Here is a 20,471-nt window from a genome sequence, read left to right on the forward strand (position 1 = left end):
TCTCTCTCTCTCTCTCTCTCTCTCTCTCTCTCTCTCTCTCTATATATATATATATATGTCTCTATCTCTGTCTCTCTCTGTCTCTCTATCTCTCTCTGTCTCTCTCTCTATCTATGTCTCTGTCTCTCTGTCTGTCTCTCTATGTCTCTGTCTCTCTCTATCTATGTCTCTGTCTCTCTATGTCTCTGTCTCTGTCTCTCTCTCCCTCTCTCTCATATCTCTCTGTATCTGTCTCTCTATGTCTCTGTCTATCTATCTCTGTCTCTCTATCTCTGTCTCTCTGTCTCTCTCTCTATCTCTTCCTGTCTCTGTCTCTCTATGTCTCTGTCTCTCTCTCTCCCTCTCTGTCTCTCTCTCCCTCTCTGTCTCTCTCTGTCTCTGTCTCTATGTCTCTGTCTCTCTCTCCCTCTCTCTGTCTCTCTCTCCCTCTCTCTCTGTATCTGTCTCTATCTCTCTCTCTGTCTCTCTCTGTCTGTCTCTTTCTCTCTCTGTTCTTCTCACCCGTGTCTGAGAGTCACAGGGCTCTGACCTCCAGTTGACCCTAGCGTTGTGGATCGATGACGCTCAGAGCTGATTGCACCATGTGGAGATGATTCTGTGGTAGTTTGAGCCCAAACAGCTGACCGGCGTTTAACCACCAACCTGACGAGTTTCTGACGAGTCTTTAAACGTGCCGCGTGAATGACTGTAGGACTGATTAAAGGAACATGCCAGCATTATGTGAAATGTTCTTACCGTCTTCTCCAGAGTCAGACAAGAACATAGATACCAATCTCCTCTCTGTGCGTTCAGTAGAAAGCTATCCGGCTACAAGCTAGCTTAGCTTAGCACAAATTAATGGAAGCGGATACGGATCAGCTAGCCTAGCTTAGCACAAATTATAGCCAAGCTTTGGCCAAAAACCTCCCCCAGAGTTTTAAGCTAGGCTAGGCTAGTGGATAGGATAAAACACTAGAGCATGAGGTGGCCGGGTGGCGCAGTGGGCAAGGCGCTCGCCACCAACGCAGGATATACTGGTATCGAGCCCAGCTCTCGGCGTTGCTTCCGGCTTGGACGGCCGTCGTACTAACACAATTGGCAGTGTTAGAGGGTGGGAAAGCCAGTGGGTGGGTCCCTGTCGTTGTAAAACAGCGACTCCTACAGTTCGGTCGGGGCGCCTGTTCAGCGAGGGAAGGATCTAAGGAGGGTAGTGGGATCCTTCCACACGTTACACCCTCTCAGTGAGAGTCCGCGCTGCCAGGTGAAAAGAAGCGGTTGATTGGCTACACATGTGTCGGAGGAAGCATGTGATAGCATCCACTCTCCCAGACCGACTGTAGGGGGTAGGTGCGCAGCGACCAGGAAGGGGATTGGGAATTGGCATAACATTGGGATGGGAGAAAAACAGAGGGAAAAGGAGGGGGGAAAAGATTAAAAAAAAAAAAATAAAAAAAAAACACTAGAGCATGTGTGTAACTGAGAGGGCATACATACCCTCATCTCGCACCGTGTTTCCCATATGCACATGTCCAGAGTTAATTATATTGTTTACACTGCCTTTTTATTCTATTTTTATTAGTCTTCTACTACCTGTACCTCCCCTCCCCCATGCTGCTATGATGCCTGAATTGCCCCAAGGGGAAGAATATTAGGAATATCTTATCTTTTTTTTTATCCACTTTTTCTCCTTATTTTTTCAATTTTTCTCCCATCCCAATTTCGTATTTCTAATTCTCCCCTCCCCTGTCTTGAACGTTGCTCGACTATGCCCCCCACTGGTCGGTTGTAGGCAGGATAGAAGCCTTGCATCACGTGTCCCCTCCGGTACACGAGGAGGCAGCCTGTCACATCTTTTCACCTGCCAGCGCAGACTCTCAGTGGCGAGGTGTAACGCGTGGGAGGCTCACACTACCCCCGCTACTTCCTGTCTGCTGTGCAGGCGTCCCCCAACCGACCTGTCCACAACTTCCACCCTCTAACTCTGCCAATTGAGTTAGTATGACCGCCGGCCCAAGCCGGAGGCAATGCTGACACCCGGATTTGAGACCGGAGTCTCTTGCGTTGGTGACGAGCGCAATCTCCGCTGCGCCACCCAGCCGCCTAGGAATATATATTTTTTTGTATCCACTTTTTCTCCCATTTTCTATATTTTTCTCCCATCCCAATTTCGTATCATCCAATTCAACCCTCCCCTGTCACGAACGCTGTTTCTTGCCTCCCACAAGCCAGCTGCAATGTGGACTAAGTCATACATAGCACAAGTCCCCTCCGGTACTTGAGGTAACAGCAGTCGCATCTTTTCACCTGCGCAGCTCGATCTCTCAGTGGTGAGGAGTAACGCGTGGGAGGCTCACGCTGCCCCCACACTTCCTGATTCCACTGCGCAGGCGCACCAACCGACCTGTAGGAGTCGCTGTCCACAACGCCCGATCCCCACCCATCAGTTTCCCACCCCCTAATACGGCCAATGTGTATTAGTACGGACGACCAGCTAAACTGAAAGCAAATGTGTTATAATACTGTTATAATATTTTTTTAATTAAAAAAAAAAAATTCTCCAAGTACCACCAGCAGGCGGCCCAAGTACCACCGGTGGAGAGCCACTGCAGTAGGCGACCTTAAATTAATTGAGGATGAAACTCAGCAGCGGGGGCAGACGGGGGGGGGGGGAGGGATCACCACACACGGTTAACCATTGACTTCTCTGTCCACATGAAAGACCATCCAGGGGCGTGGCCGTCTGCGTGACTGACAGGCTGTGGTTATGACGCTCAGCCTGGCCGAGGAAGCCGGCTTTAATTCGCCACTTAGCTGAACGTGAACCCCGTACCTTTTAATTTGGTTCCGCCGCTCTATCTCCTAATCTGTTCTCTATCCACCGACGGCTGTAATTTATCATCTGCGTCTCCTTTTTACTGACTGCTTGGAACCTGTATGTGGCATCCTGGTGCCTGTAATTCGGCCTGTATTTTGAGTCCAGAGGAGGCAGCTAGAAGCAAAGCGCCTAGTGGTTACTGGTTATGCGGTGCTTGTGTTACTTCATTGAGTAAAATACAAGTCCCTCCGTCAACGTCCGCTCGTCTGGCATTCTCCAATTTCTCCATTTTCAGTCATTTGGAGAGCAGACATCAAAAGTCATATTCCAGAAGTATATTATTAACCCTTGTGGATAAGTGCTCTTAAAGGGGCCGTCTTTCCATGTGTCCAAATGTCCTACGAGTGTTTGATTGGCACGTGCACACAATGAGGAGTCCTTTCAGCGTTCAGCCAGCGAGTACAACAGAGGTTCATTCAGTGACTTTGTTAAAAGGCTTAATACCAACAGATCCTCTTATCTGTCCCACGCCAGGCCAACAATCGTCCATTCACACAGTACATGAGCTGTGTCTACACACACACACACACAGCCACTGTGCCCTTTACATAAACCTCCATGATAAACCCTCCAGGCGTGCACACAAACACACAAACCACTATTATTCCGGCGGTCCTGCACCTTGTTGTCTACGTCTACGGTTGATGATGGATGGTGTGTCGTCTAGTCATGTTTGTGTCTAGTCATCGCTGCGAGGCGTTTGAGATGAAGGTGAAATCAAACACTCTTTGTGTGAACCCGTGTGAACTCGTAGTGTTTTTATTCAGAGAACAGACGGTTCTTTTCACAGAAGTTCATCCGGGTGCTTGTGTGGCAGCAGGATAAACAACTTGCTTGCGCAGATTATGTTTGCGGTTGTGTGTGTGTGAGAATGTCTTACCTGCGTACGGAGCGCCCCGTCGACGCGCACGCCGTGCTTTTTGCGCCACCGTGGCGGCTCGGCCGTTCCTGTCGGAGGAAGGATGTGTGACGGAACAAAAACATTCAACATTGCAGCACCCAAGTTTCAGCATTGTTTCTGTTTGATGAACAATCATTGTTACTCAGCTGTAAGAGTTGTACCCTTCCTGCTCACTTGTCGTACAGAACTTGTAAGTCGCTTTGGATAAAAGCGTTCAGCTAAATGACTAAATGTAAAAATGGATTACGTGCTCATGTAGCCGGTACAACGCTGTACCTGCCAAACACTTCGACCACTTCTATGTACCGTAGTCACACTATCGCGGTACATATCCGTTACATTCACCCCCCCTAAACTCGCACCACTCAGGCATCCGGGTCAAACGGCACCACTGTAGCCGGTACAACGCTGTACCTGCCAAACACTTCGACCATGCTTTGAGTGGGAGTCGAACCCCGGGCGTCCACACTGCGGGCGACATCACAAACCGCTGCGCCAAGAAAGGATATCCTCTCTAAGCGCTCAGTTTGGATGCCTCTGGGGAGTGAGTTTTACTTCTATGTACCATAGTCACACTATCGCGGTACATATCCGTTACACTCACATATGATGTCCTGTTTATTACCCTTTATTTGTGTATTTATTCCGTTTCCCAGAAATGGCACGTTAGCTTTTATTAGCATTCCTCAAGGGGCAATACTAGCATAAGGCTTGCAGCTAGCTGTGCCCCTTGGTTTCAATGAGGAATGCTAATACATAAATAAATACATAGATAAATACATAAATAAATACATAAATAAATACATGGAAGGGCGGCTGGGTGGTGCAGCGGACATTGCGCTCGTCACCAACGCAAGAGACACCGGGTTCGAATCCGGCTGTCGGCGTTGCCTCTGGCTTGGGCCGGCCGTCATACTAACTCAATTGGCAGAGTTAGCGGGTGGAAGTCGATGGGTGGTAATCTGGACGTTGTGGACAGCGACTCATACAGGTCGGTTGGGGGACGCCTGAGCCTCCCACACGTTACACCTTGCCAATGAGAGTCCGCGCTGGCAGGTGAAAAGATATGACAGGCTGCCTCCTCGTGTATCGGAGGGGAGGTGATGCAAGGCTTTTATCCTCCCTACAACCGGCCAGTGGGGGGCATATGCGAGCAACGTTCAAGACAGGAGGCGAGAATTGGTACAGCGAAATTGGGATGGGAGAAAAAAAATTTAAAAGAGGAGAAAAAGTGGATAAAAAAAATCAAAAGAATAATAAATAAATACATGGATAAATACATAAATAAATAAATACATAGATAAATACATAGACAAATACATAGACAAATACATAGATAAATACATAGATAAATACATAGATAAATAAATAAATCATAAATAAATACATACATACATAGATAAATACATAAATAAATAGATAAATACATACATACATACATAAATAAACAAATGCATAGATAAATAAATACATAGATAAATACATAAATAAATACATAAATAAATAAATACATAGATAAACACATTGGCATATTTACAGTTTTTAATTTGTATTAATTTATAAGTGAATAACTGTTGATTGATATGCACTGTCCCTGATCAAATAAACTGAGTAAACTAAACAAAAACAAAAAAAAACATGAATAAATAAATACATGAATCCTGTCTCTCTTCCAGCCCAGCACACTGCCCCAGGGGACCATCAACATGAACCAGTGCTCTGATGTGGTCGACGGGGAGACCAGGACGGGGCAGAAGAGCTCCCTGTGCCTCCTCACCCCCGACAAGGAGCACTTCATACGGGCCGAGTGCAAAGACATCATCAACGGGTGAGAAGATCCACCTCTCTCGTTAGGGACCTTCTCGTTTAAAGGGGCACTTCACCAAAAGAAAACTGATTTATTTTGCACATAATCTCTCACCGATTATGCGCACCGATTTGCACACATTAATTTAGTTTCACGGTTATTATAGTGTGGCCACCACCAGTGATGTCATGGGGGCATTGGATCCTTGCGTTGTGTTAATTACAGCTCAATGGAACGATGTAAAAAAGCAACACCTTGTCTTATAGGGACTGTTACTTTATTATTTAATTGAGCTGTAATTAACAACACAAGGATTCAATGTCCCCGATGACATTACTGGTGGCCATATTCATATATAACTAATTTACTCTCAATAACTGTCAAACTAAATGAATGTGTGCAAAGCGGTCTTTGGACGTGTGTGAGATAAAGTGCCACTTTAAGATGTTGCAAACTAATTTCTCCTTTTTTGAGAGATCCATGCGTCTCCTCCTGTCTTTGCTCTGTGGTCTTGAGTCAGTCTGCCAGGCTGCTGGAGAAGACTGTTCCCATCATCGCTCTGCCCCCTGGTGCCTCCTTCAGGCAGTGCAGTCCAAGAGCGCGCTCTGTAATCTACACTGCAATGACGGGGCACATTCCTCCACTGCTGCTCCCCTGCCTCTCTCTCTCCCCCCCCCCCCCCCCTGCCTCTCCCCCTGCCTCCCCCCTGCCTCTCCCACCCTAACTAACCTATAACTAACCTTACTGTCATGCACTTGTCCTAATAAACTAACCTACACTGTAGCACTCAACACTTTGATGAACATTGTTACTCAGCTGATAGAGTTGTGCCCTTCCTGATGACTTGTCGTACAGAACTTGTAAGTCGCTTTGGATAAAAGCCTCAGCTAAATGACTAAATGTAAATGCCTCTCCCCCCTGCCTCTCTCGCCACACGCTGGTCTGGCTTCATCAAACACAAGGCCCAGCGACACGCCCCTCTGTGTTCTGTCAATAACCCCTCAGACTGTGGACCTCCTCATCCAGCCTCCTGCACCCTCCCTCCCTCCCTCCCTCCCTCCCTCCCTCCCTCCCTCCCTCCCTCCCTCCCTCCCTCCCTCTCCCTCCTCATCCAGCCTCCTGCACCCTCCCTCCCTCCCTCCCTCCCTCCCTCCCTCCCTCCCTCCCTCTCCCCCTCCCTCCCTCCTCATCCAGCCTCCTGCACCCTCCCTCCCTCCCTCCCTCCCTCCCTCCCTCCCTCCCTCCCCTCCCTCCCTCCCTCTCCCTCCTCATCCAGCCTCCTGCACCCTCCCTCCCTCCCTCCCTCCCTCCCTCCCTCCCTCCCTCCCTCCCTCTCCCCCTCTCTCCCTCCTCATCCAGCCTCCTGCACCCTCCCTCTCTCCCTCCTCATCCAGCCTCCTGCACCCTCCCTCCCTCCCTCCCTCCCTCCCTCCCTCCCTCCCTCCCTCCCTCCCTCCTCCATCCAGCCTCCTGCACCCTCCCTCTCTCCCTCATCATCCAGCCTCCCTCCCTCCCTCCCTCCCTCCCTCCCTCCCTCCCTCCCTCTCTCCCTCCTCATCCAGCCTCCTGCACCCTCCCTCTCTCCCTCATCATCCAGCCTCCCTCCCTCCCTCCCTCCCTCCCCTCCCTCCCTCCCTCTCTCTCTCCCTCCTCATCCAGCCTCCTGCACCCTCCCTCTCTCCCTCATCATCCAGCCTCCCTCCCTCCCTCCCTCCCTCTCCCTCCTCATCCAGCCTCCTGCACCCTCCCTCCCTCCCTCCTCATCCAGCCTCCTGCACCCTCCCTCCCTCCCTCTCTCTCTCCCTCCTCATCCAGCCTCCTGCACCCTCCCTCCCTCCCTCTCTCTCTCCCTCCTCATCCAGCCTCCTGCACCCTCCCTCCCTCCCTCCTCATCCAGCCTCCTGCACCCTCCCTCCCTCTCTCTCCCTCCTCATCCAGCCTCCTGCACCCTCCCTCCCTCCCTCTCTCTCTCCCTCCTCATCCAGCCTCCTGCACCCTCCCTCCCTCTCTCTCCCTCCTCATCCAGCCTCCTGCACCCTCCCTCCCTCCCTCTCTCTCTCCCTCCTCATCCAGCCTCCTGCACCCTCCCTCCCTCTCTCTCCCTCCTCATCCAGCCTCCTGCACCCTCCCTCCCTCTCTCTCCCTCCTCATCCAGCCTCCTGCACCCTCCCTCCCTCCCTCCCTCCCTCCCCTCTCTCCCTCCTCATCCAGCCTCCTGCTCCCTCCCTCCCTCCCTCCCTCCCTCCCTCCCTCCCTCCCTCCCTCCCTCCCTCCCTCTCTCCCTCCTCATCCAGCCTCCTGCACCTCGTTGTCCGATGCCTGCGCTGCAGACGCTACACACTTTTTACACTGCTATTCTTAGCAAAGTCCCTCCCTCCCTCCCTCCCTCCCTCCCTCCCTCCCCCTCCTTCCCTCCCTCCCTCCCTCCCTCCTCTATCCCAGTCCCCTCATCCCGACCTCCCCTCTGCTGCCACCCGCTCCCCTGTCTCCTCCCCCGTCCTGCCAACATGCCGGTCCTGGCGGGGGCTTGGCCGGCTGAGGACGATGATCGCTCCACTTTCTTTTTTTCACGTTTTGTTGGACGAGCCTCTCACTCTCTCTCTCCCTGACCCGCTCAGTGTCTCTCTCTCTCTCTCTCCCTGACCCGCTCAGTGTCTCTCTCTCTCTCTCTCCCTGACCCGCTCAGTCTCTCTCTCCCTGACCTGCTCAGTCTCTCTCTCTCTCTCTCTCTCTCTCTCTCTCTCTCTCTCTCTCTCTCTCTCTCTCTCTCTCTCTCTCTCTCTCTCTCTCTCTCCCTGACCCGCTCAGTGGCTCTCTATCTCTCTCCCTGACCCGCTCAGTCTCTCACTTATCAATATGTAAGTGCTAACAGAACGTAGACCAATCTCAGTCACTCTTATTGTCTGGGACCAAATTCGGTCACGCCCCATTTTGCGCGACATCCAGGCTTTTTCTTACCGTCAGCGTTTGGGAATTTCATGTCGACAGGTAGATGGAGTGAAATTAGACTTATTTTAGAATATATATATCAAATTTCATGAGTATTCATCTATATTTAGTCATCTAAAGACTATTGGATATGAACCTATGTACCAGTAAAAAGTGGGAATCTCTAGAATGTGTTTTGGGCGACGGTGTTTACGGAAGTGCGGGTCTCAAGTTGACGTTATACTATAACTTACACAACACTTTCTGTTGTCAGTAGATGGCAGCATTGGTTTAAAATTAAAAGGTGAAAATGTGAAAACTACAAAATTAATACAATTCCCAAGACCTTTAGCACAGGTCACAGGTCACTGGGACGCGTCTATTCTTTGACGCAATCTGAACAGCGTTAAACTATTAATGGGACCGGAGTACAGTGATCGAGAATGGTCACCCAATTATCTTAACAAAAGTGCATCATTAGCATTATGTTTGTTGTCTAAACAGGAACATAATGGTACAATTTAAGATTTGAATGTTATCCGCATAACACTTTTTCTCGTTGTGACATAGATTTAACAATAATTCTGCTTGCAGCTTGATATGATGATTTCATTCCATTTATTTTTGTGGTTCTTAGCACTGAATTTTGAGGAAAGGTTGCAACAAAATAACTGTTTTGTTTTGTAGTGGCGTTTCAAATATGCCGCTCTTCACAAGAGCTACCGTTTCTTGGCATAATTAGGCACATTGGTTTGGTGCTGGGAGGATGCGCGCATATTTTTCAGTCCATTCACCTTTGAATTGCAGCGATTTTCACTGTCTACTTTTCTTTTACTGGCCATCTTTGAACATGCCACATTTTTCTACTAACTGCCTGCTGGCGAAACTAGGCTACTAGCTACATTTATCTCACGGAGATACAACTGGGAACGAGGCTACTAGCTACATTTATCTCACGGAGATACAACTGGGAACGAGGCTACTAGCTACATTTATCTCACGGAGATACAACTGGGAACGAGGCTACTAGCTACATTTATCTCACGGAGATACAACTGGGAACGAGGCTACTAGCTACAGTACCTGCAGATTAGACTACCTGTAGATGCGCTGTCAACTCTCGCTCTGACTCGGACCCGTTGAAAGAGACAACACGCATTCCGTGAAGACCCGCCCTACTCTGTCTCTGATTCGTAGACTGTGGGTGGGGGGGGGGGGGGAAACGCTGACGGGACGCTGAATGTGATTGGACCAGAGTAGACAGACACAGACAGTGGGGCAGTGCAGCCGGACAGGCAGAGCACTGCTTGCAGAGGAGATAGCGGAGAATTTTTGAGGATGCCTGCCATACGCACTGGATATATTTTCCTTCCACTTGGTATCACTCCGGAATCACGTTTCAACCAAGTCACTAACGTAACGTTGCTGACTCATGAGCTGCGCTATGGTAGCCTACAAGTGATCAAATAAATAAAACATCCAACTCGCACAACGACGCGGCACAAAGTTGCGCGCAGGCCGCACTAACACTAAACTTTGATGTCAAGTAGGGGGCCGCAAAATATCATCCAGCGGCCCGCGAGTTTGAGACCCCTGCTCTATACGATAGAGGTATATGTCCCTCTGATTTCCTTCCCCTTAGTTTGTCCCCCTCTTCTGTTGAGCTCTTCTGTTAATCTTCTGATTTTATGATCACAGGGCCTTTAACCCATATTATCTTTAGTGATTTTATGATCACAGGGCCTTTAACCCAGCAGATAAATATCAACATATTCCTCCTCATATTCATATAACAAGCTATAATAACGAGCGCCCAGCTCCTGTCAGTCCTGTGAAAGGTCACGACCAGGTCACCTCTGGGAGGTGTTATTGTTTAAACTGGTTTAAAAAGTGTCTTAACACATTCGGCACCAAACCCGAGATAAGTCGTGTTAACTCGCCCAATGCGTTGGATGCCAGACCCGAGATATCTCGTTTTTTTTTTTTTTTTTTTTTTTTCTTCAATATTTGTATTCATTATTCATCCACTGACCTCGGTGTTGCCATAGGAAAGGATTTTGAGATCGCCAAAGTGCAATACCGGCCGCATCCTGCCAGATGGCAGTGTCGCACACCCTTTGAAACCTTATATCAAACCCTGTGTTACACTCAAATGTCTCCAAGCGCTATATTTAGACGGAGCCGAGTAAATCGCTTCATCCGACCACTTCGAAAACGCATCTGGCACACTCTATCCATAAGTTGTGCCAAATTATGTCCGGGACCAGATGGACACCAATACTGGAAATCGCGATCAGACAATTGGAATATTCTTTTTGGAATACCCCCTGATCAAAGGTAAGGACTATCTGTGACGTCAATTTCAGCTTGATCGTACAATGTTTTCATATCGATCCAGCTGATCAGTGTGTGTGGGGTTCAAAACAAATGCAGTTACTGGCCATCAAAGCATAAAAAAACTATTTGATTTGGAAATGGTAGCGTGTCCAGGCAAGAAACGCCAACACTTATATCAGAATTCACGTAGCGCCCTATAACTCAGCTTTTCAGGAATTATCCCGGATCACTCTTAAATTATACAATATTCACCACTGGATAACGCACAAACGTATACATGAAAAAATTATCTCTTTTTTGCATGTTCGACGGAAGAAAATCACTGTCAAATGACCATAGTATTGTCTCCATAGCTATAATATAGAATATAGATATAGCTCTCCATACATAGTGACGCACTGTGAAAATATGCTATGGAAACCTGGCACGTTAGCTACAAGGATAAGGCTAATGGCTGGCGCCCAATGTGTTAAAGGTCACGGCCAGGTCACCTCTGGGAGGTGTTATTGTTTACACTGGTGTAAACAAAAAGTGTCTTCTGACGCCACCGCAGGTTTGTTTGGTCTGCATTTATGGCGCTTTTCCACTGCATGGTACCTACTCTACTCTGCCTTTTCGGTTTTCCATTGCCAACATTTTCGGATAGTACCTGGTACCGGGTACTTTTTTAGTACCTGCTTTTTCGAGGTTCCAAGCGGGTAGAAGTGATACCAAAAAAGTGACATGAAACACTGTAGACCACTGATTGGTCAGAAGAGAGAATCGTCACTACGTTATCATTGCGCTACACAGGGGAACGTCCTCCACAAATGAAAACACAAAACCGCCATCTTTAAATAGACTCGCAACTACTAAACATTAGCATTCATTATTTGTTTGCAGCAAGAACAAAGTGCAATAAACAAAAAAGGATACATTTTTCACTGTGTATTCTGCCTCATTTATTGATGAAACAAAACCAACATCAACACAATTTACCACCAAGAACAAAGAGTTTAGTCTCTCAAAAAGATAGCTAATTTTGTTAGCTTACGTGCTAATGTGACTGGGATTTACCATTATAATAGTTAGCATTGCGGCTAGCGTACATAGCGTGCAAGAGATCGCAAATTTTGTTAGCTTACTTGTAGTTAGTTAATAAGGCACTGGTATCATAGAATAGAAATACTTGAATCATCCCGAGGGAAATTTGACTACAAATCGGGATGATTAAAGTATTTCTATTCTATTCTATGATACCAGTGCCTTATTAGCTAACTACACGTAAGCTAACAAAATTTGCAATCTTTTTTGAGAGACTAAACTCTTTGTTCTTGGTGTTGATGTTGATTTTGTTTCATCAATAAATGACTCACTGTGAAGGTATCTTCATAGCAATTGTGTTGCTGTTGGTTTTGTTTCATCAATAAATGATGCAGAGTCACTGTGAAGGTATCTTCATAGCTTTATAGCTAGCTACGATATGTGTGTGTGTGTGTGTCGCGTTGAAGTTGACATCACGGCCCCCTCGCTATGACGGCCAGCTACACTGACGGCGGGTACTACCTGCAGTGGAAAACGAACGAAGTACCAGGTACCAAAAGCGAGTAGAGTAGAGTCGAGTAGGTACCATACAATGGAAAAGAGGCATTAGTGTTGTTCTCACCACCGTCACTTTGAGATGAAGACGTTGACCTTTTGACCTTGGTTTCTGCAGGTGGCAGGAGGCCCTCACCGTCTACCCCAGGACCAACAAGCAGAACCAGAAGAAGAAACGCAAAGTAGAGCCGCCCACTCCCCAGGTAACCATGGCGTCCTAACTCCCTCCTCACACAGGTAACCATGGCGTCCTAACTCCCTCCTCACACAGGTAACCATGGCGTCCTAACTCCCTCCTCACACAGGTAACCATGGCGTCCTAACTCCCTCCTCACACAGGTAACCATGGCGTCCTAACTCCCTCCTCACACAGGTAACCATGGCGTCCTAACTCCCTCCTCACACAGGTAACCATGGCGTCCTAACTCCCTCCTCACACAGGTAACCATGGCGACGTCCTAACTCCCTCCTCGCACAGGATGGAATCAAACTAATCGCAGTGTTGAATCTAAGATAAGATAAGTGTAACTGAGGGGTACAATTCCCTGACTGTATTGAATAAGTATGGTATCATTAAACCACTACTGCGTTATGTACATTACTACTGGCCATACAGTACACAGGTATATGTGATGAACACCCCCACAATAACACGGCTTAACAAGAAAGTACTGTTTATAATATTTATTAGAAGAGCACCAAGATTATCTTACATTTATTAAGAATTAGAGTTGCGCTTGTAAGGCGAAGAATGTGCATGAATAGGTCAAGAGCGTAAGTCCATGAGCATATTACGATGGGGATAATTAATACCACCTGTAGCATAAGAATTATATAAGGCACACTCGTAGGTCAGCTGGAGATACTAAGGGGTTCCCTCCGGTTGTAAGCCAGCAGGGGAGAGGAATGTTCGAATGCAAAAGTCTGGATCAACGAGGAATCAGTAAGCTCCAGCTACGGGAGGCGGTACATATACTCCCCTCGATCGGCAGACGAAAGCAGCAGCTATAATCCAAGTATGCGCGACAGCATAGGTGAAAGCCAGCCAGCCTCTTCCTAGAGACGGGCTCGAGTGATGCTCCTCACGGGTAGATCCCACACAGCAGTGGGGTAGACGGTTCTCTGCTCCAGCAGCCACGGTACCAAAGCAATAATAATCCAGCCGGAAAAGGCTCTGCATTCACCGGTGTAGATTCTCCTGTGCACGGTACTTCACATTAACTAGGTCGAACTTGACGTTATTTCACTAAGCTCTGACACTTTACTATCCTATTTGCACGCGGTTATAAGTGCTCTATTTAGACGCAAAGTTGCTCACTTCACTTGGTCGTTGACTCGTGGTGAAGGCTTTAACGTTTGAGGGTAACTCGTTTGAGGGTAACTAACTGCTGTATTCACCTGCGCCGTATTTATACGTATGGTGAATAACCTAGTGCCAACCTTATTTCTGTCTCGTATTACTGCGCAAAACTGGGCATGTTGAGACATGTCTTAGCGGTGACTTTGAACTAGACATTGGGGGTATGGCCGTGGCGCCTAGGGGGGTCGCTGTCCAATAGGAGAACGAATATTATGGTCTGGCCTGTACCTAGGTAAAGGGATATTCCGTGTATATATACAAAGAATATACAAGGGATATCAGACGATATACAAATATTATACATGGGATCTCAAGCAATAAATATATATATTCGGTTTAATCTGACCCTTTGTAACAATAAGATATTCCTTTATTGATCCCTTGGGGGAATTCAGGCATCATAGCAGCATGGGGGAGGGGAGGTACAGCTATGGGCAGGGTAATAGTAGAAAGACATAAATACAGGCAATACAATTATAGTACAGTAGAAATTCAGAGTTAATTATATTGTTTACACTGCCTATATCTGAGCAAGTAGGCAGTGTGATCAAAGGTGCAGATGAGGGTCTGTATGCCCCATCAGTTATATTATACATTACAATAAATATGATTTCAATAAACACTAGAATCTAAATATATACTATGAATAAGTAAAGTATACAGTATGCACAGGTGCAGTATACATAAGGTACCCTAACTGGCGTGATATACGCCTATGCGTTATGCGTTGTAGTCCGTGCCGTTTAGGTGGGAGTCAGATTGTTGTCCATTGTCTATTGTTACTGAAGGTTCTGATTTAATAATGCTTAATATGTTAACTATATCATCATATAACCAATAACACACTAATTATAAAACTCTGTTTCACTGTTTCATCACTATGTAAACAGATAACGCTGTGGTGTGTTTGGGCAGTGAATCATTGAAAACAAGAGCAGCTGGATTATCATTTACCTTTTTGTAAATGGTTAAATTATATAACAATTTCGCTTCATTTATTTAAGTTGTAGTGGTTGTAAAATCAGTTGATATTATGTCATATAAGTGTTGTGTTTTAATTGGCCACATAGTCGTAAAAATAGCTAAATGACCGTGCATTTATGGACTAGATGCTCTGTTTATACACACAGGGGCACCTCAATGATCTTCTTTTATCTAAGGAAGCTAATCTGGAGATAATACGCCGTTATAAGATATTCATGTGGTTATAGAAGATTTTAGTATTTGTTGGGTCTACATCTTTGGGTGTAAAACTCGAGAAGCTGTACTGAGTTAATTTGGGTGTACAGCTCAAGAAGTGGTACTAAGCAAATTTGGGTGTAAACCCCAGTAAGCTGTACTAAGCTAAGCTCATTTGGGTGTTAAACCCAAGAAGCTGTACTAAGCTAATTTAGGTGTAAAACCCAAGAAGCGGTACTAAGCTCATTTGGGTGTAAAACCCAAGAAGCGGTACTAAGCTCATTTGGGTGTAAAACCCAAGAAGCAGTACTAAGCTCATTTGGGTGTAAAACCCAAGATGCTGTACTAAGCTCATTTGGGTGTAAAACCCAAGAAACTGTACTAAGCTCATTTGGGTGTAAACACAAGATGCTGTACTAAGCTCATTTGGGTGTAAAACCCAAGATGCATTGCTGTACTAAGCTCATTTGGGTGTAAAACCCAAGAAACTGTACTAAGCTCATTTGGGTGTAAACACAAGATGCTGTACTAAGCTCATTTGGGTGTAAAACACAAGACGCTGTACTAAGCTCATTTGGGTATAAAACCCAATAAGCTGTACTAAGCTAATTTGGGTGTAAAACCCAATAAACTGTACTAAGCTCATTTGGGTGTAAACCCCAAGAAGCTGTACTAAGCTAATTTGGGTGTAAAACCCAAGAAGCTGTTCTAAGCTCATTTGGGTGTAAAACACAAGAAGCTGTACTAAGCAAATTTTGGTGTAAAACCCAAGAAGCTGTACTAAGCTAATTTGGGTGTAAAACCCAAGAAGCTGTACTAAGCTAATTTGGGTATAAAACCCAAGAAGCTGTACTAAGCTAATTTGGGTGTAAAACCCAATAAGCTGTACTAAGCTCATTTGGGTGTAAAACACAATAAGCTGTATTAAGCTCATTTGGGTGTAAAACCCAAGAAGCTGTACTACTAAGCTCATTTGGGTGTAAAACCCAAGAAGCATTCTTTTGAGTGGAGAAAACAAGCCTCCCAGACATGGATGGGGGCCTCTCCAGGAAGCGTGTAGTCTTTTACCAACAAACTTGAATTTTTCCGCAATCTGATTGGCCACTGATGTTTCTGGCCATGTGACATCTGCGCCAATCGCGTGACGCCTGTTTCTATCACTGGTTAAGCTTAGGCACTCTTTCGAAGTTGGTTAAGGTTAGAGTTTGTCTTAGTCTTAGAGCAGGGCGATAGAACACCAGCCCTGATTCCAAACTCTAACCGTAACCAACTTCGAAAGAGTCGCCTAAGCTTAACCAGTGATAGAACTAGGCGTTAGGTAGTTTGCAGGCTGTTAGAGGCGGAAATAGGCGCAGAAACAGGCGTCACGCGATTGGCGCAGATGTCACATGACCATAAACGTCAGTGGCCAATCAGATCGTGGAAGAATGCAAGTTTATTGGTAAAAAACTAGACTCCTCCAGGAAGCTATGTCTGATGATGACGTCACAGAGAGAGTTGTTCCTGTTCACAGATATTGTCCAACATCACGAGAATGTTCTTAGGTTGGATTTTATTACTCCTTTTTTGAATATGAAGGTATGTTACAACAATAAAGGCTTTAATAACTGGTAGGTGTGTGGGGGGGGGGGGGGGGGTTGTGAAGGTATGTTACAACAATAAAGGCTTTAATAACTGGTATGTGGGGGGGGGGGGGGGGGGTGAAGGTATGTTACAACAATAAAGGCTTTAATAACTAGATGAAGTAAACGTTTCATATCTCATGGACCGCACACGTAGGGATATGGGATGTTATTCTTGCCTGTGTTTCTGACATGAGGCCAGATTGGCGGTGGGGGCGCGCTAAACGCTATCTGAGGCCTATTGTCTGGGTCCTCTAATGACAGTGCCCTGAATGGGACCGGTCCCGCTCTGAGAGATTACATAAACAGCCTATTTGAAGAAGGGGTACATCAGACAGAGGCTCAAGATGACCTTCCCCTCGTTTGCTTAAATCCGGCTTTTTGTTTTCTGTTATGGCTAAAGCTGCATTGTGCACGTCTGTCTGTCTGTCTGTCTGTCTGTCTGTCTGTCTGTCTGTCTGTCTGTCTGTCTGTCTGTCTGTCTGTCTGTCTGTCTGTCTGTCCGTCCGTCCGTCCGTCCGTCCGTCCGTCCGTCCGTCCGTCTCATATTATTTCTTGTCTGGTAGATGGTCAGGACTCAGTACTTGATTACTTTTCATCACTTTGTGTCTGTTTTTGTCTAATTGGCTCATCTGTCAACACATGCCCCCCCTCTCTCTCTGTCTCTCTCTCTCTCTGTCTCTCTCTCTCTTTCTCTCTCACTCTCGTCAGTCTGTCAGTCAGTCTGTCTGTCTGTCTGTCTGTCTGTCTGTCTCTCACATCTCTCGAAGGTACAAACGGACAAGCAGCAGTTTCAGTCATTTCACAACATCTACCTGTCATCTTCATGTGTGTGCGTCCACATGTATGCTTGTATTAAGCACTTATTGCAATACCAGTGAAGCTTTTTGTAGTCTGTACACCATTGCCTCAGAGGGGGCTGACCTTTGACCTGTGTCTCTGTTCCTACATATGATTACACAGGACAGATTGCAACAAAGACATATTATCCACACTGATGACAAAGCTCATTACCCCCCCCCCCCCCACACACACACACACACACACACACACCTCCACAATGTCAAGAGAGACCACGTTTCCTCCTGAAAGCTCTCTCCACTTCAACATGTTTCACTGTAGACACGCTGAGCATGCTGGGTAAACACACTGAGCATGCTGGGTAAACACACTGTTGCAGAAACACCTGTTTGCCTTTTGGGAGGTGGCGTGAAAAGACAAACACTAGACCAAGAGAGAGAAGGAAGGGAGACTCTCGACGAGGAATATATTAACGTTTGATCCTTATCTCGGGTTGTCGCCGAAATCGCTCGGTCATGCCCCTCTAGGAATGTTCATCTGATGAATGCGACACACTGGTGGAGAGTGTTTCTCCACACCGGGGTGGAAAAGTACACACAGGTGCTAAGTGAAGAGACACGAGACACGCCGCTAAATCTGTAGGGACACTGATCAGGTCGTCACGTGTCCCTGGTCCTTAACCCTGGTCCTTAACCCTGGTCCTTAGCCCTGGACGCTGGATCTCCTTAACCCTTTCACTACCACACTACAGAAGGTTAACCCTTTACTATCACACTACAGACGGTAGTGTGATAGTAAAGGGTTAACCTTATGTAGTGTGGTAGTGAAAGGGTTAACCTTCTGTATTGTCGTGGTGAAAGGGTTAACCGTTTGGTAGTGTGGCAGTGAAAGGGTTAACCCTGGACGCTGGATCAGATTTTTGGATTCCTGAAAATTTTTTTTTTTATCTACTTTTTCTCCCCATTTTCTATATTTTTCTCCCATCCCAATTTCGTGTTATCCAATTCTACCCTCCCCTGTCTCGAACGTTGTTAGACCATGCCTCCCACTGGTCGGCTTCAATGTGGACCAAGCCTTGCATCACGTGTCCCCTCCGGTACACGAGGAGGCAGCTGTCGCATCTTTTCACCTGCACAGCGCGATCTCTCAGTGGCGAGGGTCTGCGTGGGAGGCTCACGCTGCCCCCGTTGCTTCCTGATTCTGCTGTACAGGCGCACCAACCGACCTGTAGGAGTCGCTGTCCACAACGTCCGATCCCCACCTAATCCGTCCGATCCCCCTAATACTGCCAATTGTATTAGTATGAACGACCAGCCAAGCCGGAAGCAACGCCGAGAGCTGGGCTCGAACCCAGCATCTCCTGCGTTAGTGGCGAGCGCCTTGCCCACTGCGCCACTTAGCCGCCATGGATTCCGGACTCCTAAAGTACGACCACAATTGGTTGTAGTCGGTAGTAGATGGACACCTTGACTTTAACCCTTTCACTACCACACTACAGAATGTTAACCCTTTCACTACAAGACTACTTCTCTAAAATCTTTACAGAAAATGCTGGAAACTCCAGAATCCTTTTTTCCGCTATTAATCTACTACTCAACACTGATCCTACACCTCCTCAGTCATCAACGGTTATGTGTGAAGAACTTGCACTATTCTTTAACAACAAAATAACCTTGATCAGGGCCAGCATTACTCATGATGGAAATAAAGCTGGTTACAGCAAACCGTGCAATGTAACAATGAGAAGATTCACATGCATCACATTAGATGTACTCTGCAAAACTGTCTCAGAATGTAACTCCTCCACCTCAGACATTGATCCTATACCTAGTACTACAGCTTTCTTCAAACGGGTGTTTAATAGTGTTTCAAGCCCTGTGCTAGATATCATAAACACTTCCCTTAGAACTGGTATTTTCCCAGATGCCTTTAAAACAGCAGTTGTAAAGCCATTACTAAAAACAACCTAACTTGGATAGTAATGTAATGGCAAATTATCGTCCAATATCCAACCTACCATTCATTAGTAAAGTACTTGAAAAGATAGTTTCAGTTCAAATTAATTCCTTTCTTGAAGAAAACAACATCTTAGAAGAATTTCAGTCTGGATTCAGAAAATATCATAGCACTGAAACTGCCCTCATCAAAATAATCAGTAACCTCAGACTAAACTCTGACGAGAATAAGGTCTCCATCCTTATCCTGCTAGATCTCAGTGCAGCATTTGATACAATCGATCACGATATTCTAATCGATCGTCTTGAAAACCTTGTCGGTTTCTCAGAACATGTGCTAAGCTGGTTTAAAACATACATCAGAGGGAGGAAATGCTATGTCTGAGATATATGACAACAATTATGGAGTTGCACAAGGGAGTTGCTTAGGTCCTTTACTCTTCTCCCTTTACATGTTACCGCTGGGTGATATCATCAGAGAACATAATGTAGGTTTCCATAGTTATGCGAATGATACACAACTGTACATATCTGCTGAACCAAATGATACAGCGATTAACTCCATTACAGACTGCTTATTGGCAATAAATAAATGGATGAGTAAGAACTTCCTCAAACTAAACGAGAACAAAACTGAAATTCTAATTATCGGCCCCAATTATCGGGGTTATCATAGATTCAGAACTGAACTTCAATTCTCATATTAACAAAGTGACGAAAACATTGTTCTTCCATCTCAGAAATATAGCAAAAGTATGACCATTTATTAATCAAAACCATGCTGAGAAGCTAATTCATGCATTCATATCTAGCCGGTTAGACTACTGTAATGCACTTTTCACAGGTCTCCCGAAAACCACAGAGAGGCTTCAGCTATTCCAAAACTCTGCAGCCCGACTGCTAACTAGAACCAAAAGGAGAGAACACATTAGTCGAGTCTTAGCTGCTTTACACTGGCTTCCTGTAACATTTAGAATTGACTTTAAGGTCCTTCTCCTTACATACAAAGCTCTAAATGGACAGGGACCTAGCTACATCGCCAACACTCTAATAAATTACAGGCCAGCAAGAACACTGCGATCATCAGCTACTGGACTACTAGAGACTCCCAGAAACAGTCAAAAGAGGATCCGTAATGCAGCCTTTATC

At 46.3% G+C, this 20,471-nt stretch overlaps 1 protein-coding gene across 4 annotated transcripts in view; it reads left to right on the forward strand.

Moving 5' to 3' along the window:
• LOC311235219 (myosin phosphatase Rho interacting protein) overlaps positions 1–20,471 on the forward strand; it is a 178,900-nt gene that overhangs the window by 87,209 nt on the left and 71,220 nt on the right. For all 4 annotated transcript variants that reach the window (XM_084322622.1, XM_084322621.1, XM_084322624.1 and 1 more), the window contains exons 4-5: positions 5,432–5,583; positions 12,524–12,608. In XM_084322622.1, coding sequence (XP_084178748.1) covers positions 5,432–5,583; positions 12,524–12,608 — 237 coding nt within the window. The remainder of the gene's footprint in view (positions 1–5,431; positions 5,584–12,523; positions 12,609–20,471) is intronic.

This window comes from Notolepis coatsorum (assembly GCF_963971535.1).
Source record: "Notolepis coatsorum genome assembly, chromosome: 10".
Lineage (NCBI taxonomy): Eukaryota > Metazoa > Chordata > Actinopteri > Aulopiformes > Paralepididae > Notolepis > Notolepis coatsorum.